Source organism: Pundamilia nyererei, unplaced genomic scaffold (genome assembly GCF_000239375.1).
Source record: "Pundamilia nyererei isolate P.nyererei 1_Seehausen unplaced genomic scaffold, PunNye1.0 scaffold00157, whole genome shotgun sequence".
Classification (NCBI taxonomy): Eukaryota; Metazoa; Chordata; class Actinopteri; order Cichliformes; family Cichlidae; genus Pundamilia; species Pundamilia nyererei.
In genome coordinates, this window is record NW_005187558.1 from 1,008,418 (window position 1) to 1,034,162 (window position 25,745).

A 25,745-nucleotide genomic window follows, 5' to 3' on the forward strand; every position below is an offset into this window, starting at 1 on the left:
TTAACAGGAAGCCAATGAAGGGATTATATTATATTCACCTACAAATACTTAAAGGTAGGTAAAGTGCAATAAGGGGTTAACAAGTAATGTTTTTACAGGAAACAAAGAAAGAATTATGCTGTAATTTAGGTAACGTGTTAGTAATTTTAGGTAACGCGAGTCATTTTAGTGCTACTTAATTTCAGGTGTTTTACAGGAAGGGTGACAAATTATTCTGTAAGTAATTTTAAGTACTGCGTAATTTCTTGGTAATTTTGTGGTTAAACAAGCAATATTTCCCCGTCTTACATTGCAAGTAGTCGAGTAGTGGAGTCTTTTAACTTTACCTAACTTCCAGGTATTTTACAAGAGAGGAGAGACTCCGTTTGAACAATGATTGTAAAAGGAAAAAAAATTAAGTCAGACTCAGTGATTGTAAGGTCGTGATTGCCTATAATAGTGATGGCATGTATTTTTTTTCTTGTAATTTTAAGGAAAACAGTCTTTATCGCATTAATATTTGTAAAGTAAAATAAAAGTTGAATAAAAGAACATCGTGCACAGCAACATGGCGACTATTAAATAAAGATGTAGAAGGAGGAGAAAATGTTTCCACTCCATAATATGGTCTTGTAAGAACCTGACTTATTTTAGCTGGCCTGCCCTTAAATATTTACTTTCAAATAAAATAATTAAAATTCCATTTCGTTACAAGGACATTGCACAGGTATAAAAAGTGTTAATAAGCATGCTGCACTTGGCTATATTATGTTATCTTTTTCCTAGAAAGTTGCTTCCAAGTTATTTTCAGTCATCTGCTTGGAAGTTGTAAGGATAACATGTATTCCTGAGCACTAGTGTTTATAATCTGCTCTTAATCCAATACAGTGGAGGGTTCAAACCAGTTACATTTCTTCCAGTTTTCCTCTAATTCTGCCTGTCAGACTGCATCACTGCTCTGTCCATCTGCATGAAATGTCTGAAGTAGCTGTGTAGTTATCATTCCTGAGGTTTTGTGAGTTTAGTCTCAGTCATTTGATCTTTAGGAGTGTTTGTACGACCTTTATCACAGAGGTGGTCCCTCCCTGTGGAGACTGTGTCTAGTTGCGTGTCGCAAGTTAGCCGCACTTGCATTAGGACCACGCGCCAACCTGCTTCTCTCTTTTGTCTCTGGCCTCATAATTATATATTTTTTCTCCTGGACTTTTCCACTGATGATTGACAAACAGGAATTTGATTTAAAACATGACAGGAACGTTAAAAGGCAACAACCTTGGTTAGTTTTACAAAGCCAACATGACAACTGACATTTAAGCTAGACAAAAAAAAGAGTGTTTAAAATCAAGTTAAGAGGGGCTTTCAGAGGAACTAATCGTGAAAGGAAAGGGTTTAATCAGAATGAAATGGTTAACTCCAGTTGTTTGTTAGTCATTGAGGAACACTCACTACTTATCTGACCTCTTTCTCATTCCCCCTAAGGTTCAGTTAGAGGTCCTGTGCCTCGCCACGACTATTTTTAAAGTAGCCTGAAAGCCAATCATTGGATGGACGGACACACACACAATCCCACAGGCCCTTAAACAGGTGCCAACTTCTGTGCCGAGAAGTGTGGTGTGGTGTGTTGTGGTGGGGTGTGTGCACGGGGAGTGACTGTCGACTGGTGTGGCAGGAATGCGTGACCTTGCCAGCCTCTGTCGCCGTTTGGCTTTGATCAAACATTCCTATGGAAGTTTCCTTGTGCTGTCACTGAGCCGCAGGGTAGTGATATGGATCGGTGTGCTTTTTTTTTTTTTTTTTTTTTTTTTATCTTGTTTTGTTTTGTTTGTTTGTTTTTAAGTTATTTTTTCGTTGGGTTTTTTTTTTCCACCCTGTGTGTCCCTGAGTTTCATGTGAGGGGAGGGTGCAGCTTTGGGTGTGCAGTTAGCGGATCTCCTGTATAACCCAACAGTCCAAATACTTGCATGTTGGGTTAACTGATGATTCCAAGTTGGCTGTGCACTTGAATGTAAGTGTGATTGCTTGTCTGACTCTCTGTGTTAGGTCTAGTGACCTGTGCAGGGTGTGTCCACCCCCCTACCCCGTAACAGCTGACATAGGCTCCCGCCCTCAATGACCCTGAATTTGATAAGCAGTTAGGAAAATGGATGGATAGGCCAGTTTAGCCTTTGGGTTTAACTTGGGATTTAGCAGTTGGTAGCAACTATGGAAATTAATTTTTCACACATGAAAGCCGATGGTTCTCCTCAGTTGTAGCTGATTCTGGTCGGGCCTTAAACCGTTCCTCTGGCAAACAAAATATTTGATGTCATCCTTTGGTTTGGGATAGTGTCTTTTGTTTTCTGTCAGAAAAATCCATCTGTCCATGCGCTTAAGCAGGTTATGAGAGAATGTGTTAGAAAAATATTCAGTAAATTAATTCATAATGAAAAGCGTCAACTGAAGCTGTGAAGCTGTTGATATATACAGATGATCTCAGGTTTATTGAGTCTCCTGTGGCAGTTTGTTTTGACGAGGCCGGCGTTGGAGGGAGGATTGCAGAGAGGCCACGAAGAGAGAGGTTTGATGGATTGTTCTCTAGTGAGGTAAGAGATTGTTTGCACTTCCAAAAGCCAGGAGGACAGAAAACAGAAGGAACCTACTTGTTGTTTGATTTGTGGTGAAAATGTATTTTACAGTAGGAGACAAATTTATTATTTTTGGGGGGATAAGGAACAAAGAAGTGGTTCTTGATGGTGGTTAATAAAGCAAGACAAATTGTCTGATGAGTGCAAAGTGTTGTGGGTTTTTGTGAGGTGCTTGGTTAAGGAGAGAGAAAAGCCCCGGTTGGCCTAGGGAAGGGAAGTAGTAAAAAGGATTGTTCTTGATGAGCTAAGGAGAAAATAAAAAGCTTGTTGTGGATGTGTCTTTAGAGTTTTGGAATAAGGACAGGGAGAGTGTGTGTGTGTTGTGGGTTTGTGAAAAGCTTGTGGGTGCAGAGAAAGTCTTAAATAAGGAGACTGTGTTGCGAGAGCGTGGAAAACAGATTTGTTTGGGAGAAAGGAGACGAGGGACATTAAGATGAAAAGGTTTTTATAGCCTTCAGAACAGAGAGTGATTGTGGGTTTAAGATGATGGTTTCAAATGAGAAGGTCGGGTTGTGCGGACAAGGAGAGAGAAAGTGTCATGTTAGGACCAAGGAGTACAATTTAAAAATGTTCATGAGGGAAAAGAGTGTTGATTGACATGAGAGGACAGAGTGTGATAGAAGTATGAGGGGGGCCTTGGTTTCAGGACTGGGAAGCAGTCCGAAGGAGGGACAAAGTGATTGGCTGAGGAGGGAGGGGGAGTGTTTCAGGGCAGTAAGGAGTCTCGAGGACGTCTTGCAGAGGAGTGGACAAAGAGGCCAAGTGTGGATTGGCTGCGGCGAGAGTGTGTCTGGAGCTTTTCAGATCTTGAGGAAGCAGAAGAGAGAAAACAGCGAAAGAAGGGAGGGCTGGTAGGAAGAGGGGTGAATAAGAGGACAAGAAGGGAAGAAGGTGTCAGGCAAAGTCAGAGGGTAAAGACCGGGGAAAGTCTGAGAAAGCAGATGCAGGGAGAGGGACAGTGGGCAAAAGTGTGAGAAAGAAGTTGAGATTTACTGTGTGGGTAAAAGCTGTGGCAAATGAAGAGCTGACAAAGGAGAAAGAAGGAAGAGCGAAGAAAACAAAGCCACCAAGGAGGGCAGGGTGAGAAAATTAGAAAAAACAAAAACTCGTGGAATAAAGATTGACAGGGTCAATGAGAGGAAGAGCTGGTTAACAATTGACAAGTTTCTGCTGCCAGTCAAACGAAACCAGAATATCAACTGAGAGTGTGCTCTTTGTGTGGTACTCCTCCCTCTCCTCCTCCTCCTCCTCTTCATGCTGTTACTGGCCTTAACTGGCGGCGATTCACTGGGGCGCCACTACATCGCCATGTTCGAGGCCACGCAGAACGTCACGCTTAAGCCCACAGAGACCTGGAGGGAAGCGCTATTGGACACACGTGTCATGGACCTCTTCTTCACTGTGAGTATCCCGTCCGTGCTGGATCTCTGTTTTTCTTCTCGGAGCTCTACCAGCTTCTCAAAGTTGTATTTTATTTTAATTTATTTTGAAGTGTTTGATGCTGAATTTGAACCTTAAACCCTGATGTGAAGTATCATGAGTTCCTCTGCACACTTTCGCATGCATGAAGTTGTTACAGTAGCTTCTGATGAAACTTGTATAGCAAGAATCACCACTACACCAGAAGACTTTTCCCCAAAGTTTTCATCCAAAACAAAGTCATTTTGTCTCTTTATTGTGTTGTTCTTGTCTCCTCCTTTCCTCTCCTGACCCCTAGAAGGCGGTTTATTTATTATAAGCAAAGAGAGAGAACTCGTCTTTTCATGTGGGGCAGAAGGATTTCATTTGACCGCCTCGTTTGGCACATCTTAAGTTTGCACTAGCTTTGTGGGTTTATTGAATGCACCATTAAGTAGATTTATGAGTGCTTTGCCGTGGGGTCGTGTTATTGTGTTACTGTCCAGAGGACCGCCCGGTGAAGTAAATGTGTATTTTTGTTCCGTGTGTTTTAAGAGACGGCCCACGCTGGCTGAGCACACAGTGCGGATGAGAGGATTGGAACAAACTGGTCAGCTCTTCTTCCTTCCAGCATCCATCTTTGCTCACTGGCAGCCAGTTACCAGATACTGCTTCACTGTACAGCCTTTCAGTTGCCTGCTGCCATATGTGGCTCCTTCCTTTTATCTTCCACCTGTCTTCTACATCTCTACTAAACGCTACTGAAGCTGTGGGCTCTTTTGCAGACATACTGCTGAGAGCTGACAGGCTTCGATTGTTTAGTTTTTACAGTTGTGGTCACACATCAAGCCTCGAGGTGGCTAACTGGGAAACCCTGGATGGGTGACTGTTGATTTCTGCTTAGGTTACAGACGGTAGAATTAACATCTGCATCACCAGTGATCTGGACTCCGGCTGATCCCTCTCTCTATATTTTAGGGCATATAATACAGATCAGTGTTGTTGTGGTGCCACAGCTTATCTTGGGTGTTATTCTTTACAGTGTGCGGCTACTTCCAACATTTTACAGCATCGTGTCTCTCACTGGTTTCAAAAGCTTAACTATATCAGGAGAATTCCCCATATTCTAGATCTGAATCCAGTTTACGAGTTTTGAGGAAGAAACTGAAAAATCTGCAGAAATTATTTGATTCAATCCAGTGAACATGAAAAAATCTTAAGGGAACGTGACCACCAAAGGGACCCTCCCTCCTAATAATGGTATGCTTTTTTCTTTTTTTTTTGTATTCATGTCAAGTCATCTGCACTTTATGCTTCCATCAGTTGAAAAGTTGGGGCTTTTTAAAAAAAATAAAAATAAAAAATCAGGATTTAGCATTTGTCCACAATGCCAGAACTACTACCATATAGTTGAGTTTGAGTTGTTGTTGTTCAGTGATTCACGTTAAGATGTGAAAAATGAAATGTCATAATTTATTTATTTGTGAATTATTCTGAATGCGATATTTCATTGGTTATATGTCTGCATATCCTGTTGGCCAGAGGTCTGAGTTATTCTTTCTCAGCTGCGACTACAATCCTGTCATTTTCCTCTGCTGTGTCTGGAGAGCTTTGTTGCTGTTGAACTGGTGAAACACTCATGTTTTGTTCATAAGGCCTCATTTGCATTGCCTGATAATTACCACTCTTTGACAGTCTCAGTCTTTTTTCTTCTTCTTCTTTTCTCTCTACACAGCAGAAAGTTTTCCCTCTGATTGTCACAACTTTGATCACAAAGAAATCACCATTAACTGTAATTGGCGCTAAGCAGTGGATGTAATCACAGTTTGTTGTACAAATTACAGCAGCCTAATCAAGGACTTGATTGGCTGATCGCGGCCGTTTGGCTCGAATAAAAATATTTGTCGTTTTTCCGTAGCTTCTCTTTGCTGCTGGAATCTGCGGGAGGCTTTTTGCGGCGGTTTCAGTTGTCAGACCTCCCGTTTCATCTCTCGCTGCGGTATTTCTAGTAGCTCAACTGTTTGTTATTGTAAGGCTGCTGTGGAGATGTCAGCTGCCGGTGTGTGCGTGTCTGTGTGCGTATGTTGCACCATCATCCTTCTTGTGTTGTCTCCATTTTCATGTGTGTTGCTAACACACGTCCGTCTCTACGGGATTATGTCAGTTTGACAGTTTGAGCTGGTGCACTAGATGTTTGTGCATACCCTCTGTTTGGATCTGAGGTGTGTTTGGGTGTGTTTATTCACTTTAATGGGATACTCTGCTGTCTCAGCTGCCGTGTGTCCCTGAGTGGCAACAGGCTAAAGAGTGTGTCTGTGTGTGTCGAGGGGGGGGGGTCTTATAGACACGCGCCATCAGGGTCACAGTCCAGTGGCAGGATTAGAACCCAGCCCAGGATTAGGGGCCCCTGTTAACAACCACAGTAACCCAACCATAACACACACACACACACACACACACACACACACACACACACACACACACACACACAGTTCATCCTATTGAGGGCCTCTTGGGAGTCTCCCTCTGTCTGTGGGTGGGTGCCTGTCAGTCTCCCTTCCTTTGCCCTCTTTATCAGTGCTGTGAGTTTAAAAAAAGAAGCTGTTGTGAATGCAGACAAAGTTTAGTTGTTGATCAGAGACATCGCACATATTGTTGATTTATTTATTTTTGTTTACCCCCTAAGCTGTAAAAGGCTGATGGGGTATTGTCACCACAGTGGGCAGGCAGGCAAGCTTGTGAATCCCAGAACTCAAGAAGGAGGCGATGTACGATTTTCAAATTAATACCATAGGTCTTCGAATCTCGCTAGCCTCAACCTCAAGGTCAGAGGTCAAGTTTTCTTAAAATCTTGTGAACACAATACATCAGGAAAGATGTCCCCTAGGATTTTCAAATTGATGCCATATGTCCATCTACTAGGAAGCTGAGGGGAGTAGCACTGGCAGCTGCCAGTATTTTAAGATTTTATTTATTTATTTTTTTAAGCGGTCTTTTAAAAAAAATGTTTTAATTCTCAGCAATCCAGAATATTTTTATAATAAAAGCTCTGGACTTTTTCCTGTCAACGGTTTCTTTTTTCTTGTTTTTCCCCCCGTGTTTATATAGAAGGAGGAAGCAAGAAACACAAGCTGCCAGGTGATCACAAAGAACTTCCGCAGTCCTTCACAGTAGCTGAAACTTACCTTGAAAGAAAGGGTAAAACTAAAAATTAGTGTTTATACTGTGTGTTATAAACATCAGTTAAACTTTACAGAATGACTTCCTGGTTAAACTTTGACTTGCCTGGAATGTGGACTATAACAAATCTGACCTTAATGGGGACAGAGCTTATAAGAGTACGGATGGTTCTTTAGGTCAGTAATTACAAAAGTAATGTAATGTAAAGTAATGTTGATAGTTATAAAGCTATGCAAATAAGGTCTAAATTGAACAGCAATAAATTGGAAGTAGCAGGTTAACTAAATAAAAGTCAAAGGCAGGCATTAAAGCAAGTGGCTTGAGTCAGTCTGTAAGTTCACTGACAATTACTAGAATGAATCTACAAACCAATGAGATAATACTGGAGGCAGATGATTAGTGACCACCCAGAGCAGAGGTTGAGATCTCCATTCTGGCTGAGAGGACGAGCACATATCTCAGAAGTCATCTTGATAATTATGCAGCGCGTCGAAGCCATTCGGCTGCTGAAAAGACGCTCAGTCCACCCAAGTGTCATTCCGGCCCCTTGGGTTTTTTGGAGAAAAGCACTTATCTGTTTTCTCGCTTTAGCTCGGGACAATTATGGCTGTGAGATTCAGGGAAGGGGGATGATGGATGAAGAGAAGAGGGTAAGAAACAAGAGATGGGAAGAAAATACAAACAGTAGGAGGAATGAGGGAAATGGGAAAGAGAGCGAGGAGAAAATTAGAGGAGGTGCAGGAATGGAAGGAGGTAATCTTGGTGGATAGAAAAAGATGGAGCAGACAAATACAATTTAGAGGGAGGGAATTGTGGATGCAATTTTCAGCAGTGAGAGAGGTTTGGGGATAAATGGGCTGCTGGAGATTGAAAGGAAGAAACCGCCACTGATTGCTCCTTCAAAATAAACGCACTCCACTTTTGTCGATTTTTAGCACCTCGTGATCACGGCGCACCCTGCCACTGCAACCGAAAAAGAAAGAGCAGAAAAGAAGGCAGCACAAAGGGTCGCGCACACAAGCGGAGGCACGTATGTTTTTGGCCCCCCAACTATGGATTTGTTGTTTGCTGTTTTTTTAGTTTCAGTTTGCCTCCAAGTGTTTAGAGAGCAGCATCAAATTGTGATTATGTACCCTCGCACTAACATAACTCATGCAATGAAATCAGATGCATCTGGTTTATTTCATCACGAGTAGACACACACGCAGGAATAAAAATGAAAGCACAGGCACACAGCCTCACAAACTCACATATAATCTAATATTCCTTTTGCTCTTTCAAAACTTGAGACATGTATCCAACACAAATCTCTAGTTACATAATATTGAATTATTTCCTAGTTGATAAGAACAGTCGGTAAAGTTGCAGTAGTTAGTCGCGGTTGTCGTGACACGCTGGAGTTGGAATAGAAGAAGTCACGAGAGAAACAAAGCGATTACTCAGGTTTTTCCAACGTTGCATGGTAACATCTCATCTTTTCCAGCCTCTGTGGAGTCTGGGAATCTCTAGGCACCGATGCATCACTAACCCACCAGCAGACCACTAGCCCAGCTCCCTATTGTGTTTTTTCAGGTTCACAACAAGCTGAAATGATATCAGGTTACATTGTTTGGCAGCAGTGATGAAGCGGATTTTAGCGTGTGAATTGTGTGCTCCAATCACATTAGGGAAAACGGTGACTGGGGACGGCAGCACAACCAAAATTACTGCAGCAGTGTGCAGTCGACTTGTGATCTTGTTTTCTTTGAAATGGATGCTTTAAAGACTGAGACCAGTTTGTTGTTGTGACTTTGATGCGTTAGGATGAAACCAGTCAGGTTTTGGGTTGTTTGCAATGGAATTGGATCAAGTTGGCAATTCTGATTAACTCCTTCTACTGCCTCATAGATCTGAAACAGAAATTCTGAAGTTCCTCCACAAATAACGATGTTGTTGCTGCAGATCGGGGATTTAACTGCATAATGACATAGACGCTCAGGAAAGCAAGACCCCATGTATAGCCTCCACCTATATACATGCAATAGGTGGAGGCTGCTGGGGGATTCTCATGATGCACTGAGTATTTCTTCTTCAGGCACCTTTCTCACTCACTATGTGTTAATAGACCTCTCCGTGCTGAATCATACTTGTTATTTCTTCCACAGCATGTCTTTTATCCTGTCTTCCTTCTCTCACCCCAACCGGTCGCAGCAGATGGCCCCGCCCCTCCCTGAGCCTGGTTCTGCTGGAGGTTTCTTCCTGTTAAAAGGGAGTTTTTCCTTCCCACTGTTGCCAAAGTGCTTCCTCATAGGGGGTCACATGATTGTTGGGTCTTTCTCTGTATGTATTATTGTAGGGTCTACCTTACAATATAAAGTGCCTTGAGGCGACTGTTGTTGTGATTTGAGTTTGAATATAACCAGAATACAACAAGTTGGTACCTAGTTGAATTAAGTCTCATGTTGCAAAAGAGACGCATCATATAAGAGTTACATTCATTGGTGCAGATTGACACAGATTGCCGAAGTTTGTCAAACTGTCTGCATTTGTAAATAAGAAGGAACTTATTTGCAAACCTTCACCAAGCTGTCTCAGTCTGACTGTGGTTGGTTGGAGAATGGTTGCCTCCTACCATGTGAGCTGTGCAGTTCCTGTGCAATTGAATGTCGTTACCCAGCAGTTGATGGTTTGCACACTCAACCTCTGGGTAACTAGTTAGTCACTGTAACTATTTGCAATCTTGCAATTTTTTTCCTATTGACAGAGCCATTAGGCATTTAAATTTACACATTTCTTTGAGAACCAGCTGGTTGTTAAGGTCAAAAGTTTAGTAACTAGGATTGTGAAATGCCTTAGTCTCTCATTTGCCAGTTGTACCTAGATATTTAGGTTACGGGATGACTCTCTACTAAACCTCTGCATCAGCTATTCCTAACTGAGAATGAGATAGAGGATGATAGAGTATATGCTGTGGGACATTTATCAAATTTGAGAGGTTTTCTAGGCCAGTTTTATTATGCAAATTTAAGTGCACGTTTTTTCTTTTTAATTCAGTATTTACAACAGTAGCGAAAACGAATTATAATTACTGTCTATTGTTTCTTAAGTTATATAAAATGTACTATATTATGATGTAGATTACTGGGATATGAAATTGCGTTTACATGCCAACTAGAAAAAAGCCTGCATGCGCTAAAGCATTACATGTTTACCAGTAAACACAATCAGTGTGGAGTGCAGGGACTAATGAGGCTGCAGCAGAGGCCTGCGGGCAGACAGTAACCCAATCTGAGACATGGAGGAAGAGAGAGTGATGGTGGAAAAGAGCGAGCGAAGACAATAAGTTGGGAGCACTGTGTTGATTTGAAAAAACAGAAAGATGAGCCTCTGAGCCCCCTGAGGTAACAGACACCAGGCTTTGTCTCCTTCTATAAATACCATTCCTCATTTCTCCCTGCCTTTCCCTTTCTCCCACTCCTTTTCTTTGTCTGTTCTTTTGCTCTTCGTCTGCATCCTCTCCCCGTCTTGTCTACCTGTCCTTTTCTTTCATTTTTTTTCTCTTTGCTGGTTCTCGTCTTCCTCACCCCACTCTACCACTCTTTCTTCTCTGCCTGGCTACATAATTTATCTACGATAGTGTCAGGTGTTGAAGCTTGGTACTTTGATATACACTGAAAAGCGTGTGTTTTGGAGTTGGAATCCTGTTTAATCTAATGAGAGCTGCTCTAATGAAAGTCGAGGTTTGGTGCCTTGTCAAAATATGTAGTAGTAAATACATTTGAACTTCAGTGTATCAATGATAATCTCCACAACAGGGAGTATTGCAGTCAGGATTTCATATTTGATAAATCTAGAAACCAGTCGTGCTAGTGATCAGCAACAGGCTTTATATAACAACATATTTTAACAGTGAATTTGCAATCATCTCCTATAGTTGTCTTCTATGGTCTTTTTTAAGGCCTTTTTATGTTGGCGAGTTGATCAGTGAACATCAAATTTTTAAGATATCTGCCAGATTGATTTGCCCCTCCAAAGTTTTTGCTAAGACAGGTTTATTTTGTTTTTCAGTGTAGTGATGGCCTCTTTCACATGCAGAGGCCATCACTCTTTGGGCGTCAGAGTGTTGGAAAAACAACCAAACAAAGTTCAAGACTTTGAATCAACTTGAGATGTTTTATGTGCTTAATTTGTGATGGAATAATCAAGGATTACTAGTGTTTGTCAGCGCACCGATATTACACCCTCCCATTTCGTAACATAAAGTAGTTTTCTAAAGCTGAGTATAAAAATGATACCTGATTTAAATTTGTCTAATAGTCCCTTGAGGGTCGTCTCCTTGTCTACCTCTGGACTGTATTAGTGCTCCTTAAAAGTCAATTTCTTTTTGTACTTCCAGTCTGCAAATTTAAAATAGACCTGAAAATGCATCAGGCACAAAGTTCTTTGTCAAAATGACCCCGCTTTCATGTCGAGGACCATTATTAGCAATGAGAGCTGGGTCCCCAGCTACAGACAAATGGCAAAAGAGCAGTTTTCAGAGGAGGAATCTGCATATTTCAAGGCCAAAGGTGTCAGGAGCGCATTTCTTTCTTTCTTTTTTCTGGTTTGATTTGTGAGTCGTGAACCATAAATCTGTTACCCTGAATTGGATTGTTAACACAATCCAAATCATGGCCAATTCCAATTCAGTTTATTGAAGTATGGGGGTGCCGGGGGATTTTGGCCACAACAAATCAAATCTTTGCTTATCTCTGCTTCGTTTGCCCGGTTTACCTCCCTGGAATGTTTTCATTTTCTTTTAAACACGATTTGAAGTTAAAGGACAAAGACGGAGCAAGGAGGGATGCGATGCTTCAATAACAGATTCTCGTAGCCTTGGAGCTTATTAAATTGGAATGAGAACTCACTAACAGAAGATGCCAAATGCTGGATCCACAGAAATTCAGGAGGATGGAGGTTGATTATCAGTTTATTATATAGCCTGTTCCCATTTAAAATGATGTGAACAAACTGAACTTTACAACCTTTTGAAAGAAGATCTTTTGTTTTGGAATAGAGTTTCTATTAAACTGGCTAAGATTCGTTTAAATAGCGAGCTATCCCTAATATACTGATAAGGGGTGTTTTTTATATTCCTCAAAATAAAGAAAATCACCTGTGCCAGAAAGCTCTCCTTGCTTTCATCCACTCCCCCCGGACACACTCACTCGCACGTGCTCGCTGAGTATCTCTACTTATAGTCAGAGTCGAGGCGACTGACATTACTGACATCGCATGGTTCACTCGCTGGTGCAGCTGCTTTTTCAGAGCTCGCGCTGTTCAGTCCTTGGGTCTCGCTTGGGTCTGCCTCTTACACCCCTCCCTCTTTCTCTCTCGCTCACTCACCAGTTGCCCCTCTCGCCTCCTCCCCTGTCCTCTCGCTGAGCTCTTCCAGAGGATGACTTCATGCTCTGGAAGAGGGCAGCGACGGAGAGGACTAACGTTATGCTACGTTAGCATCTGAGATCTCTTCCCAGCAGCGCGGCTTATGACAAAACGGACACCACAGCTGTAGGGAAGAGAAGAGAGGAAGAGCGGGGAGAAGGGGCGATAAAGAATTTAGGGGGGAAGCAAGAGGGGAGAACATTTGAGGGGAGGAGGAGGAAGCACCAGCAAAAGGAGAGAGGGAGGTTGAAAGTTTGATTGCCTCAGCGATGGGGCCATGTGTTGGTTTAAGAGTGTGGAGTTGATGAAGGAGCACTCTCTCTGGATTTAAGAGGATGACAGTTGAGGAGACCGGAGAAGAAGAAGAAAAAGGAAAAGAGTCCGGACCGGCTGAGAAGAGAGCCACAGCGCACAGGAAGAAGGAATTTGAGCTCCAGACGTGCACATAGTGGAAACACATGTTGCTGAGAGGCTGTGATGACTTTCAGAGCTTTTACTGCTGCTGCTTTGCCATACACTTGCCTGTCTGCATGCACAGTCAAATCCAATAATGCTATTTCTCTTGCTGAAGTGTGACCTTAAACAACAAACCAACCCTCGAATCCCACAACTGAATGGAAGCTCGCAACTGAGACGGAATCATCCAGTTTAGTTTTCGCTGTTTTTCTCCCCCATCAGGAGTCTGTTTCTTCCTCTTCTATTTTGATTGAGGCTGCTCAGCCATTGTTTGTTTGAGACCTGGGTCACAGTGACAGATCACAATCAATTCGCCATTTCACGACGCTTCAGTGTGCTGTGTAGTGGGATTACACCAGTGAGTATAAATCCTGCAGGTTATCAGCTGGTATGGTTTTTGTTTTGTTTTTTCGCTTTTGGGGACAGGAGGATGAGGCAGGTTCACCTTTTTATTCTTAACCTGAGACATTTCTATTTCAAAGTGGTGTTTGTTACATTGCAGTTTAATTTTAAGAATAAAAACTTATTAAAATGCAGAATGCCACGGGCAGTGTTTAATTATGACATAACAGTCACACATTGATTAGATATTATTTCAGAAATCATTATCATTAAACTTCTGATGGGTAAGACATATTGTCAATAGTGCTGTCATTAAAAAATATCTAAGAAAATGGTCCATAGAGGATGTGAACGGTCGGTCTAAGTATTCATGAATGCTGCGTGTTGCTTGTCTTTTATGAAAATATTACAGGTCAGTATATTTACAGGTCACTTGGTTGTGCCACAACAATCTCGCCTGGGATGGTTGGTCATGTTTGTTATTAGGAACAGACTACATTTTACTGGTCAGACACTTATCGTGGGCTTTTGTTCTTGAACCTGCCAGAAAGTTCTGACGATGAACATAATAATAATAATTTAAATAAATAATATTGGTGAAAAATAATTTCACAGTAATTTGCAATGACTTTTGTATGGAAGCCCGTTTCCGCCACAAAAAAAAAAAAAAAGGATCCATAACTCAAAATTTCGAGTTATTTTCTCGAAATTTCGACATATTAACTCAAAATTTTGAGAAAAGCAACTCGAAATTTCGAGTTAGCGCTGCCAATCAGTAATCTACGTGAATGACGTCATTTCCATGTTACCCGGAAGCTGAAGCCCTCAGCTACAAATGCTACAGCTAAGCTACCGGTATTACATCCAGTCGTGAATGCACAGATTGCTGAGTGTTTTCAGCCTGGCTTCACAAATGATGAAATCCCTGTGTTATTAGCTGAATCACATGGTGTTACTATCAGCAAACATACTTTAATTTGTTGGGATCCGTTTTTGAGTGCGCGGTCCTGCGCCATATGCTTCCGGGTAACAAGAAAGCGACCTCATTCACGTATATTTTTGATTGGCAGAGCTAACTCGAAATTTTGAGAAAAGTAACTCGAAATTTCGAGTTATGGATACTAGCTTTTTTTTTTTTTTTTTTTGTGGCGGAAACGGGCTTCCATACTTTTGAATAATTGGAATATCATTCCTAAGTTAAAAGAAAGAGAAAATCAGACTAATAGGTTTTGCCGAGCACACCCATTTTTGAAAAGATTTATATAAAGCTTATAAAGTTTGTATCTGTCTTGTGTGAAACTTGTATGAAAAGCATACAAGAGTGAAAACAGATATAAGATCCCTAGAAAATTATATAAATGAAACTTGTATGTTTTGGACACTTCCTAAAACAATATATGAAAGTGGCCACTTTCATGAGTAAATCATATAAGCCTTCTATGAGTCACTATATGAAGTAGTCCACATCTGATGCAAGGCTTTTATAAGTTTTTTCTATTTCTTTTCCATATGGGCAGGTCAAGTGTGTTCAAGCGCTGCTCAAGATTGTTGTTCTCTAGGTTATATTAATATTTGATCATGTGTAGTCCAAAAGAAACTTTTGTTTCCTTTTGGCTGATGAAGACTGATGAAAAAGATCATCTTTTCTTCTTCACTAAATTGTTAAAGCTGACAGACGGTGTTCAGCAGTTTTCCGTACGTTTGCTGTACAGGAGTACTTCATTATCCAGAGCACTCACTGCTTCATTGTGGACTGATTATTGTAGAGGTTCTGTCCTTTTTATGCGAAGGCTCTGCTTTTCTACTTTAAAAACAATGATAAAAAGAAATTCTCCTCTTGTTCAGGTACACAGGAAGATTCGAGAGGACTCTGACATGGCCCAGGATTCCCTTCAGTGCTTGGCCCAGCTGGCCTCCATGCACGGGCCTGTATTCCCAGATGAGAACGCCCAGATCTCTTACCTGGCCCACCTGATGGAGGGGCTGCTCAGTATGATCAATGGGTGAGTGACTATAATAGTTACTGCAGTAGTCTTCGTTTATGTGCTTGTGTTGAGGTATTGAAGTCGAATTTTGGCACAGGTATGGAGAAATGTATCAAAAGTAGATACCAAATTGAATTCTTGTTATTGAGAAACATTGATGTTTTAGCCATGTTAGCAGAATCGTAATGTCCGACGGTCAGTTGAATGTCATTGATTTGTGAAGGATTTAAGTTATAAACCACAATATGATAGCAAGCCAAGTAAAGGTCAGAATTTTCTGCCAGTGCCATCAGCCTTATCTGTGCTTTGCATTTTGTTTTGGTTATTCAGAAAGGGTTAGCTTGCATGCTTGCTAATCTGCTCCACATGGTGATTATTGTACCTACTAAGATGAGCATGTTAGCTTTGCCATTTAAAACACATTAGATTTTGCAAAGTATGCACTCTTTTCAATTATGCACTCTAACTTGCTAATCAGGTGCTGCAGGCTGCTGAATGTAAACCACATTAAGTTGGGCCAGTCTCTATGGTGACCACTCTTTCCGCATTAAATTTTAAGCACAGAGCGTTGTTATCAATAATAAGTAAGTTTTGTGCTGTAGGCTTCATGTTAAAGTAGCTTCCCCATAGATCGCAAGGTTAATACACACTGACCACGAGCTGCACTAAATGATGTTTCCTTTTATTAAATAATTCCTATTGTGCACGTGCATTTCCAAAAATATGTAAACTTAAAAAAAAAACGCATTAACATTAACACACATTAAAAGCATTCAAATCATCTAAGGGTGAATTACTGAGTTTACAAATGATCTTTGTCTTGCTCCATTAATAAAGTGTGTCTACAGTGTAAAAGCTATTTACCTTTATCTACATCAGTCACACAGATGGTTAAGCAGATAAACCAGGAGAGAACTGGGAAGAGCATTGTGTTACAAAGGCTGAAACTCTGCAGATTTAATTTTAATACTCCATCTAAAATGCGTTCATTTCGGCTGAATACAGCACATTATGCACAAAACAGTAGCAGCAACCACTGTTGTCGTTACATTATCCTTGGTGACAGCCTCAAAAGCTGTTTATCTCCCCCCAGTATCTCAAGGTTGTCATGTTTCTTAAATTTAGAGACTCAACAAGTGATGGAGGCCAACGTCAGCAGAAGCGTGACTCATACTGTACCATTTGTGCTTTATTTACAGGAAGTAATTGCTTGTTGAGTCTCTGTTTTAACAGCCTCTGATTGTAGCATCTGCGCGCTCTGCAGGAAACTGGCTTCCAGTTCAGTGACAAATGCAGCAAACTAGTAACTTATGTTTCTCAGATTCCTCTTAAACTAAATTTACGTCGAAGTGGATTAAATTATCCCTTTATTCTTCTCACGGAGACACGTTTTTAACCAAAGAAGACAAAAACTGACATTAGCGAGCTCTCGAACACTGGAAAATACCGGGTATGGGTGTGTTTTTTGTATCAGTTTTATAGTCTTCCTCTAATCTAATACAGAACTGCCTGACCCTGTAATAAAACTGATGTGGTTTGCTTGCCTATTCCAGCTGGGCAGCTCGTGTTGAAACCCTTTTAGCATCTCTCTCCCTACAGTTTAAAACCTTTTGTTTTTATTTGAAAAACCTGATTCTTACTAAGTACAAGCAAACAAAAGGGTTTATGTAAATCACAACAGACCATATGAACTGTAAGAAGATACGTCTGCTGTCGTGGATGTTTTATATGTAGTAAATGCGACTATTTTGAGTGATTTTGCACATCGTTTCAATCAGATTGCCTGCTTTATCTGTATGTTTAAATTAAATTAACCGATCCAACCCATCAACATGAGAGCGTGAAGTCAAAATATGAACAGAGGACTAAAACGAAAAGGATACATCATGTAAAAAGGAAAATAAGCCTGATTTTAATTTTTAACAGCACATTTTTCAATCAAATTTTATGATATGAATGTTAGTATTAACTTTCCATAGTGTAGAGGTGAGATAACGCAGCTTTTGTTTTAAGGTTTTTGGTCAGCCACAGTCGAGCATCTTATTCTATAATCGAAATGTCTTTACTATTGCTTGCTAATGTGAAAGCTGGAGGTAGCATTTGCTCTGTTGTCAGAAGTACTGTGTCTTCATTAGTTGTAAAGAAAGAGATGCACCAGAATATTGCGCAGCTTCCACTAGACTAAACTGAGTGTTCCAGCGTTCAGCTTATTATCAGTGCAGTCTATACATGTTTTTCATTCCTGGAGCTCAGCTCGAAGCCAGTGCTTGCCTCAGTGCTTCACATTTTTTCAGCCTTTTTACTACAGATGTTTCCAGCCACATCCTATAGGGTTGTAATTTTGGTTGAGTCATGACTCCGTAACCAGAGCTTCCAGTCAGAGGTAATGCAGCGCTTGCCTTGTGACATTCTCTAACAAAATAATCTGGGAGTCTGGTTTCAAGGATTTATTACCAGAGTAACCTGCGAGTGTGTATGTCTACCTTTGGATAAGACCACATCTAACAAAAAAAGCCCTCTTTAATCTCCAAGCGGAGACCAATGTATATGCAAGCAGATTCTAATTTATGCTGTATTCCTTGGCTGACTCTATTCAGCTGTCACAATGAATTGTGCTGGCAGGTGTGTGGAAACCAAAGCACTTCCTCTGTCTGGGGTTCCTGTTTTGGAACCTGCTTGTTAGCAGTGCTCCTGTGAAGGTGTAGAGCTTGTGATCTTGTGGTGAATATTGCGAGGCTATTGATTGTCTCTGCATCTGGGTTCAGCCAATCAGTGTGTTTTGGGATTGGGAAGGATGCACTGAAAGAGGTTACTTCTCCATCTTTTAGCAGCAGGGTGGGACAAGAGTTACTGGTTAAGAAGCTGAAGCTGGGTTTCAGACTGAAACCAGTGGCAGTCTGAGCCTTGTCCCAGTATAAATAGTTGTTTTGTTGTTTTTACTTCTTCAGTTTATATTAATGTAATCAGTCTATAAAATGACAGAGAACCAAAACATTAAGTCATTAAGTCCAAGGTGTTGTCTTCAAATTCCTTGTTTGCCTAATTGATTATGATTCAAAATGCAAACGAGAAAATCCGCACACTGGAACAACCTTGAAGTCATTTTCTTTTTTCTAGAAAAAATACATTTTTAGTCAGATTGTTTCAGTGGATCTGTAGTGTAGGAGAGCCGGTGTCACACACTGCTGAGTGCGTAACACAGGTGCTGGATCTTACCAAACTCCTGATTACTTCTTATGTTTTGGATCAGTTCGTATACTTTCATTAGAGATTATATGAACAAAAATGATCAAATATGTATCCTTCACCTACAACAGTGGCCTTCACACGTAGTTCTTATCTTCATCTTCTCTGCAACAAACTGATAAACCCAACGATCGCTGCAGATAATTCAACTACTGATTCATCTTTTTCTCGCTTAGTTAGCATCCTGGCTGGATTAACCTTGGATTTCAACCTTCCACTTTAATCAGACTGTTTTTAATGAAAACTATCTATAAACTGCAGCATTTAGAAAAAATGTTTCCAGTCAAACCTTTTTTCTAAAACAGCGTTTTGATGATTTCTAATTGGATTTTCTTAACAGATTCACTTTGTAAAACTGATGGCACTTAAAAAAAATTATATTATAATGTTATAATAAAAAGAAAAACTGTCAAGTGGAAGAATGAATTTCCACAACTATTAAAGGACACATGTGATTAAGCTGTGAGAGTCCTATAAATTCAAATATTCTTGACTTATGTTTGTTCTTAAATGTGAATAGGATATGGTAATAAATGTTTTAATAGGATATTTCTCTAGTAAATTTCAAGTACTCTAGCTGTTCTCTAGGAAAATTCAAAATATTAGATATCAAGAGGTTTTTATAATTAGCATAGTTTAGTTTTTATGGGTAATATGCCTCATCAGAATTTTAGCATTGGATCTTTCACCTTTAGGTCAGCGATGCCCAACCTATTCTCTCTGAAAACCCTAAAAATGCCTGCAGCCTGATTGCCCAATTTAAATCACTTTGAGAAGGTTAAATGCTTGAATGTTTCAATGAAGATGGGACCTGTTTTCGTGTTGTAGCGAGCGTTGATGGGAAATTTAAGTTATTTCAAACTATTACTGAGCCCTTTGTGAGAAATAATTTTGACCCAGATTTGGACCTCTTTTTTTTTTTAAACGAAATGAGTGAAGGTTTTATATTTTATTATCAGTTGATGAAATCTCCAGAATAAAAATTTCTGAGTTGTAGCGGCCTTCAGAATGTCGATGAGCTTCAGGAAGGGTTTCAGGTTTGTCGTTGTGCCAGCCGGGACTGTTTTAATTCTCTTCTTTCCAATGAAGTGCAGTCTGGTTCAGAGTGCAGCTGCTTTTAACAATAAGAGGATAAATAAGGCAATAGATGAGATCCAGTTACTCCTATTTTTAGGTTTCCGCCTCTCTTCCAGGTCTTTTTAGAATATAATTAAAGATTTTATGTCTTGGCAAAAAATCTGATATGTTTGGACCTCGACCTCGATTTGACTTGTTTTGGCTACAAAACAGTGGAATCACTCCAAGCCCTGTACTCCTTTTAAAAACTACACTCTTGCTTTAGCTTATTTGATTTTTTTTTACTGTAATTGCTGGTTTGAGTTTCTGTGCAAATTGCATCACAAGTGTTTCGCTTTAATAAGACTTTAATACCAAAGTGTGTCAATCAGATACTTTGTTTTTTTTTAAGGCACTGATTAATATTTGAATACGTGAAATCTAAGATCGATGTGAATAGGTTTACTCACCTCAGTCAGCATTTGGTTCACTGAGTTTCAGCTTATCACTTTTTAGTTTTTAGCCCAAACAAGCTTAAAATCAATTCATACAAAAAACCCACATTTACTTAGTTACATTTATTCTATATTTATACTGAATAATACTTTAGTTTGGTGGTAATTTTAGTAACCAGGCTTGCACTCTTTATGTTAGCATTAACCATTAATAGAAGTCGCCATATATAAAAAAAAGAATTTTAACACAGTAATGTTTTTAATGTTTTTGCATCAAAGTGATACATGGGTCTGAAACAGTATACTAGAAAAGTTTTCTATTTAATTGTGGGTGTATGTGAGGTCACTGTGGTTCTGATGTGAATTAAATTGGTGCACTTGTATGTGCAGATCAGACACATAATGCACACACATGCTCGCTGTTGAACCATGTGACCAAGTGAGGAGGGGTCTCTATCTTTTTTCTTTTTTTCCTCCTCTCAGCAACTCTCACTCACTGTAATGACCTATTCTTGGAGCTTTTTTCCAGTTGCCTCATCGGAAAACCATGTGGAGAGGGACGGCCGAGCTACATCGATTGAACGGTTCTGCTCGCAATTTAAGTCCATCGGAGAGGCCTTGGCTAGGCTCTCTAACAATGTTACTCTCTGACTTGGTCTGAGTGTGGAGAGGTGTGTCAGCTCAAATGCAAAGGCAACACAAGGAAGGTGCAAATAGATTAAAAGAAATCTTCAGGGTGGTTTGGAGTGGCGCTGCGGCTTTTCATTATACTTTAATTGGACATTTATTACATCGGGTAAGCAAAAGCTTATAGCATGGTATAAAGGGCCCAACACACTCGTTGGTAGCAAGCCAAGCATGTCTGTACACTGTAAAGTTTACGAGGGTCTAATGTCCTGCTCACTACATGATTTGGTTGAGATATAATTATTAAATATTATCAGAATATTTCAAAAACTCTTTAACATCAGTACAGTACCTCGTGTCATGCTCACAATTGACACGAGGATGTTGTTTTAAAAAGATACTGTATATAAAATTCCCTTTGCAACACCTTTATCTATATTATTGTTATTAAGTAGAGAAGTATTGCTTTTAAGTAGGAAGTTTTGTTATTTTTGGAGAAACTGTTCCAGCCTGGTTTCATCAGTTATGTTGTTCATGTGGAGCTTCTTTTTCCCCCATAAAACTCACATATAAAAGATGGGACATATTTCAGAGTTGGATAAATGGCCAGCCATAAGTTTCAAAATTCTTAACACACAATAAAATTTTAAAGGCCTTTGTTTCTGTTTTGTTTTTGCCTTTTTGACAACCTTTTGAAATAAGACATTATCACGTGTCCTTTTTTCTCCCCACTTTAAACTGATTTAAAACCATTCAAATCTCATTTTCAGAATTCAGCACGTGAGGAAAGTATGATTTCCAGTGTGTCCCGTCACGGCATGCTTCACAGTGCAATCTGATGACAAAATGCTCTTTGAAATTGAATTCTTGCAGCGTGCGTGCGTGGTGGTGTTTGATGCTGAAACACTATAAAAATAACCTCCGATGCAGCTGTGGAAAACAGCTCAGGGGTCAAGTTGCCCACGAGTTTTGGTTAAGGATCAACTTTCATGTGTGTTTCCAAACCTCCGTCACCAGCAGGGAAACTCGGAAAGTGACCCCCAGTTCGGCCTCAGCCTCACCCTGTGGAGTGGAAACTGGCCTTCCTTGGGCCAAAGCACTGATTTTAACTGAAAATTAAACAGATGCTTTTTGAAAGTGTTTGAAATGTGCATCACGTTTACTTTCATTTATTTTCTGCTGGTATTCCCACAGCAGATACAGTAAACCTTGATTTATGGCTTTAAAGATGAATCTGCTGCATATTTGTAGCTCTGTTAGCTCATCAAGTTTATTATCCTCATTCTCAGGATTGAGATCGAGGACTCGGAGGCAGTCGGCATTTCTAATATCATCTCCAATCTGATCACCATGTTCCCACGGAGTATTTTAACGGCACTGCCCAGCGACCTCTTTACCTCCTTCATCAACTGCCTCACGCTGCTCACCTGCTCGTTTGGACGCAGCGCCGCCCTGGAGGAAGTGGTGAGTTTCGACCCCTCTTCATCGAATCCAGTTCTCAGAGAAAGGTTTTAGAGTTCACTTTGCGGTAATAAATGTTCACAGGCCTTCCAATTTTGCTTAAAATGAATTTATAATAAATTTCAGCTGGATAAGGATGACATGGTTTACATGGAGGCCTATGACAAGCTGCTGGAGTCGTGGCTAACGCTCGTGCAGGACGAGGAGCATTTCCCTCGCGGGTGCTTCGTGCAGCCAGCCATCCAAGTTTTCAACTCATACATCCAGTGTCACTTGGCAGCTCCCGACGGCACGCGCAACCTGGTGAGCCTTTTTCTTTACTGTACACGAAGAACACTGGACTCATCAACATGTTATTTATCTCACACTTTTCCTGAACCACGCTCAGTCGGTGAACGGGATTTCCTCTCACGATGAGGAAGAGATCAACGAGCTGCAGGAAGACGACAGAGAGCTGTTCTCAGACCAGCTGTCCAGCATTGGCATGTTGGGACGTGTGGCAGCTGACCACTGTATCCCTCTGCTCACAAGGTAAACACACAGCAGCTTACCAGCTCGACCTGGTGTGACCTCTTTCAGATTACAGATCTGGTGATTGTTTCTTTATCTGGTTAGTTTTTTGTATTCTTTTAGTTTTTTTTTAAGTGCTGCACTGCTTGTGTTTCTATTTTTATATTTCCATTTTGACCTGTTTGCAGCCTGCTGGAGGACCGAGTAACACGACTGCACGGCCAGCTGCAGAGGACCCAGCAGCACCTTATGGCCTCGTCTGACCTTGGATCAGTGGACCGTAAAGTCCTGGATGACTTATATGAGGACATTCACTGGCTCATACTGGTCTCAGGTCAGCAGCAGGACAGAAATATTATGAAAAACAGATTGACTCATACTGCGTTTGTGTGTGGTTATACAGTTTCCCCCTCCTCTCTGAACCTGCAGTTACTGTAAATCCAGCACTGTTGCATTACCTCACGGTGGTTGTTTCTGAGAGTAGAGAGTAGTTTCCCAGTGTTTGGGGTTCAGTGCAAACTTCCCAAGATCAAAAATAATACATGCACACATAGTATTGAATACACTTTGAGAAAGTAAATGAGAAGCCATCTGATGTTCTCGTAGAAAAGAATATGGCTGTTTAATAAGTTCTCATAAATGTTTTTTCCAGTGCAGCTTTTTTCCATTTAATGGCTTTATGTGTTAGTAGGACAGAAGAACAGAACCCCACCCAGTCTGTGGGTTTAATTAATGAAATATTGCAGCCATTATTGTGAATTTCTCTGTATTACCATTCAGGCAGGATTGACAAGTGTCCCAAAAGGAGACTCCTTTTTTTCTTCTTCTCTCAAATCTAAATTTAAAACGAGTTCAGAGTAAGTGTATTTCATGCATGCAACACTTTTTTTGCACTAAATTTGTCTCTTTTCAGTTATTACAAACAATTAGCACCCTAGCACTGAGAAAGTAGAGCTGTGCCTGTTTTTGACATGACCAATGCCGTTTTCATATTTTATTTTTGATAAATAGCTGCTACTTCGCAGTTATTTATAATATTAATTTTAATTAAATTAATTAATTGTTTAGCTTGCATTTTGACAGCTTTAGTTTAGCTTTAGGGTCGTAACCAACACCATAAGCACATTTTAAGACCCCAGTCATTTGATTAATGAAGGTGACTGCCTTATAAGGCGACCTATTTCAGTGCACCTATTAGCTAAAGCAGCTACAGCGTAAGTCGGGTATATAAAAATGTATTCCCTGTACTGTTAGCATCAAGGAAGAATGAGTTGGAGAGACCAAAATGGTATTCTTGTGTCAGGTTGTAAACATGTTTTTTTTTTTTCTGTGGTAAAGTTAGAACATTTAACATGGGAGTCTATGGGGCTGACACAATAAATAATCATTTATTTTTTTTGTTATAATTTCATCAGAAGGTTCATTAAACACTCCATCTTTAAAAAAATTGAATGTTCTGGCAAATATATCACAGTCCAACCTTTAACAGTCTAAGAGCAAAAGATGTTCCAGTTACAAACATAGAAGACTGGAAATGAAACAAAAGCCAAAGTTAGAGCTTAAACTGTTAATTTTTCTTCACTTCACTTTTACCCTCATAGTAAAATGAGCAGGCTTCAACGTGGCTACCTGTACCTGTCTGTGCTCTTTAGGTTATCTACTAGCAGACGATCCTCAGGGTGAAACCCCACTGATCCCCTCAGAGGTGATGGAGTTCTCCATCAAACACTCAACAGAGGTGGATATCAATACAACGCTGCAGATCCTCGGCTCACCGGGAGAAAAGGCCTCGTCTATACCGGGCTGCAACCGCACAGACTCTGTGATCAGGTATTGCGCTCTGTTTATTTCATGTTTGTTTGCTTTTTGTTTTGTTTTTTTGTCATGGCCTTCGCATTTTTTTTTCAGATATTATTAAAAATTTAAGTATCTTAAGTTGAGCTGTGGTACGCTGTTACTTGCTCTTCTGGCTTAGCTGTTGAGACAACAATCTGTTTAAGGTTCCAGCAGCTGTCTGAGAGTTTTGTCATTGTGTCTTCAGATGTCAGCAGAAGTAGTTGCCCAGTAGTCAGGGACCCACACATGTTAAAACCATTTTTTCTGAGTAGCTGAGATGCTTAAATCTCACATTCATTGCTGTTTTCAAAGGTTAGAATTTGCAGCTCCAGACTGTAGAAACGTTGAATCTTTGTTTGCTTTGTGCTTTTTGTTGCATTTTGACTGCTGGTTTATAATTCTGATATCACATCTTTGGACTCATACAGATTAAACTGTGTGTTGAGTCTAAGCCTCCCTCTCTACGTGCAGTTTCCTCACTGCCGGGAGTTAGTTGGACGCAAAGTTTGTCACTGTTATTGTCCCATAAATCTAAAGGTGGGCTCGTTTCTTTGCATTCACTCAGGTCTGAATGTGGAGCTGTAAAAACACAGGAACACGTACTGTGGTAATACGATAGTTTAATGTTGGGCGGTCCAGACAAACTCTTTTAAATATATCTGTGAAGGTTCTCAGTCATCCAGGTCATCGTAGTCAAAGGAGCTTGCACCTCACCATTTGACCTTAGAACTGAAGAAGCTTCTCGGATGAGAGGTGAAACGTCTTCAAGTAACTTAAAGAAGTCCAGACGCTTTTCTTTGCAAGCTCCTTTGACTCTTTTAAATATAAATGCACATGTATGACAAAACATGCATCAGTGTAATTCACAAATATTAGAGTTTTTACTGAGGGTGGCTGATGTTTCCAGCTTTATTTCTTTTACGACGGCAGCACCTCATTCATTTTTTCTAGTTTCTGTGTCGCACTGTTGTTACTCTGGGATTGTTGTACATTAGTGCAAAATGTTGGTGCTAAAAATACACCAGCAGATAATTAAATACGCTCAAGCATGCAAAGTATAGCTCTAGGTGCTGTTACCGGATAGGATTTATTTTTTAGCATCTATTAGCTGTGCAGCTTGAAGTGTTGGGAGCCTTGGGCTGCTCGGAGGCTTTATCATTGCACTGGATGCTCGTCTGTTTAAAGGC

At 40.4% G+C, this 25,745-nt stretch overlaps 1 protein-coding gene across 1 annotated transcript in view; it reads left to right on the top strand.

Moving 5' to 3' along the window:
• Positions 1-25,745, top strand: part of xpo4 (exportin 4) — a 54,718-nt gene that overhangs the window by 19,944 nt on the left and 9,029 nt on the right. Inside the window, exons 7-13 of the mRNA XM_005745291.1 lie at positions 3,892-4,004; positions 15,228-15,385; positions 22,041-22,215; positions 22,339-22,515; positions 22,601-22,743; positions 22,911-23,056; positions 24,375-24,552. Of these exons, the coding sequence (XP_005745348.1) occupies positions 3,892-4,004; positions 15,228-15,385; positions 22,041-22,215; positions 22,339-22,515; positions 22,601-22,743; positions 22,911-23,056; positions 24,375-24,552 (1,090 nt within the window). The remainder of the gene's footprint in view (positions 1-3,891; positions 4,005-15,227; positions 15,386-22,040; positions 22,216-22,338; positions 22,516-22,600; positions 22,744-22,910; positions 23,057-24,374; positions 24,553-25,745) is intronic.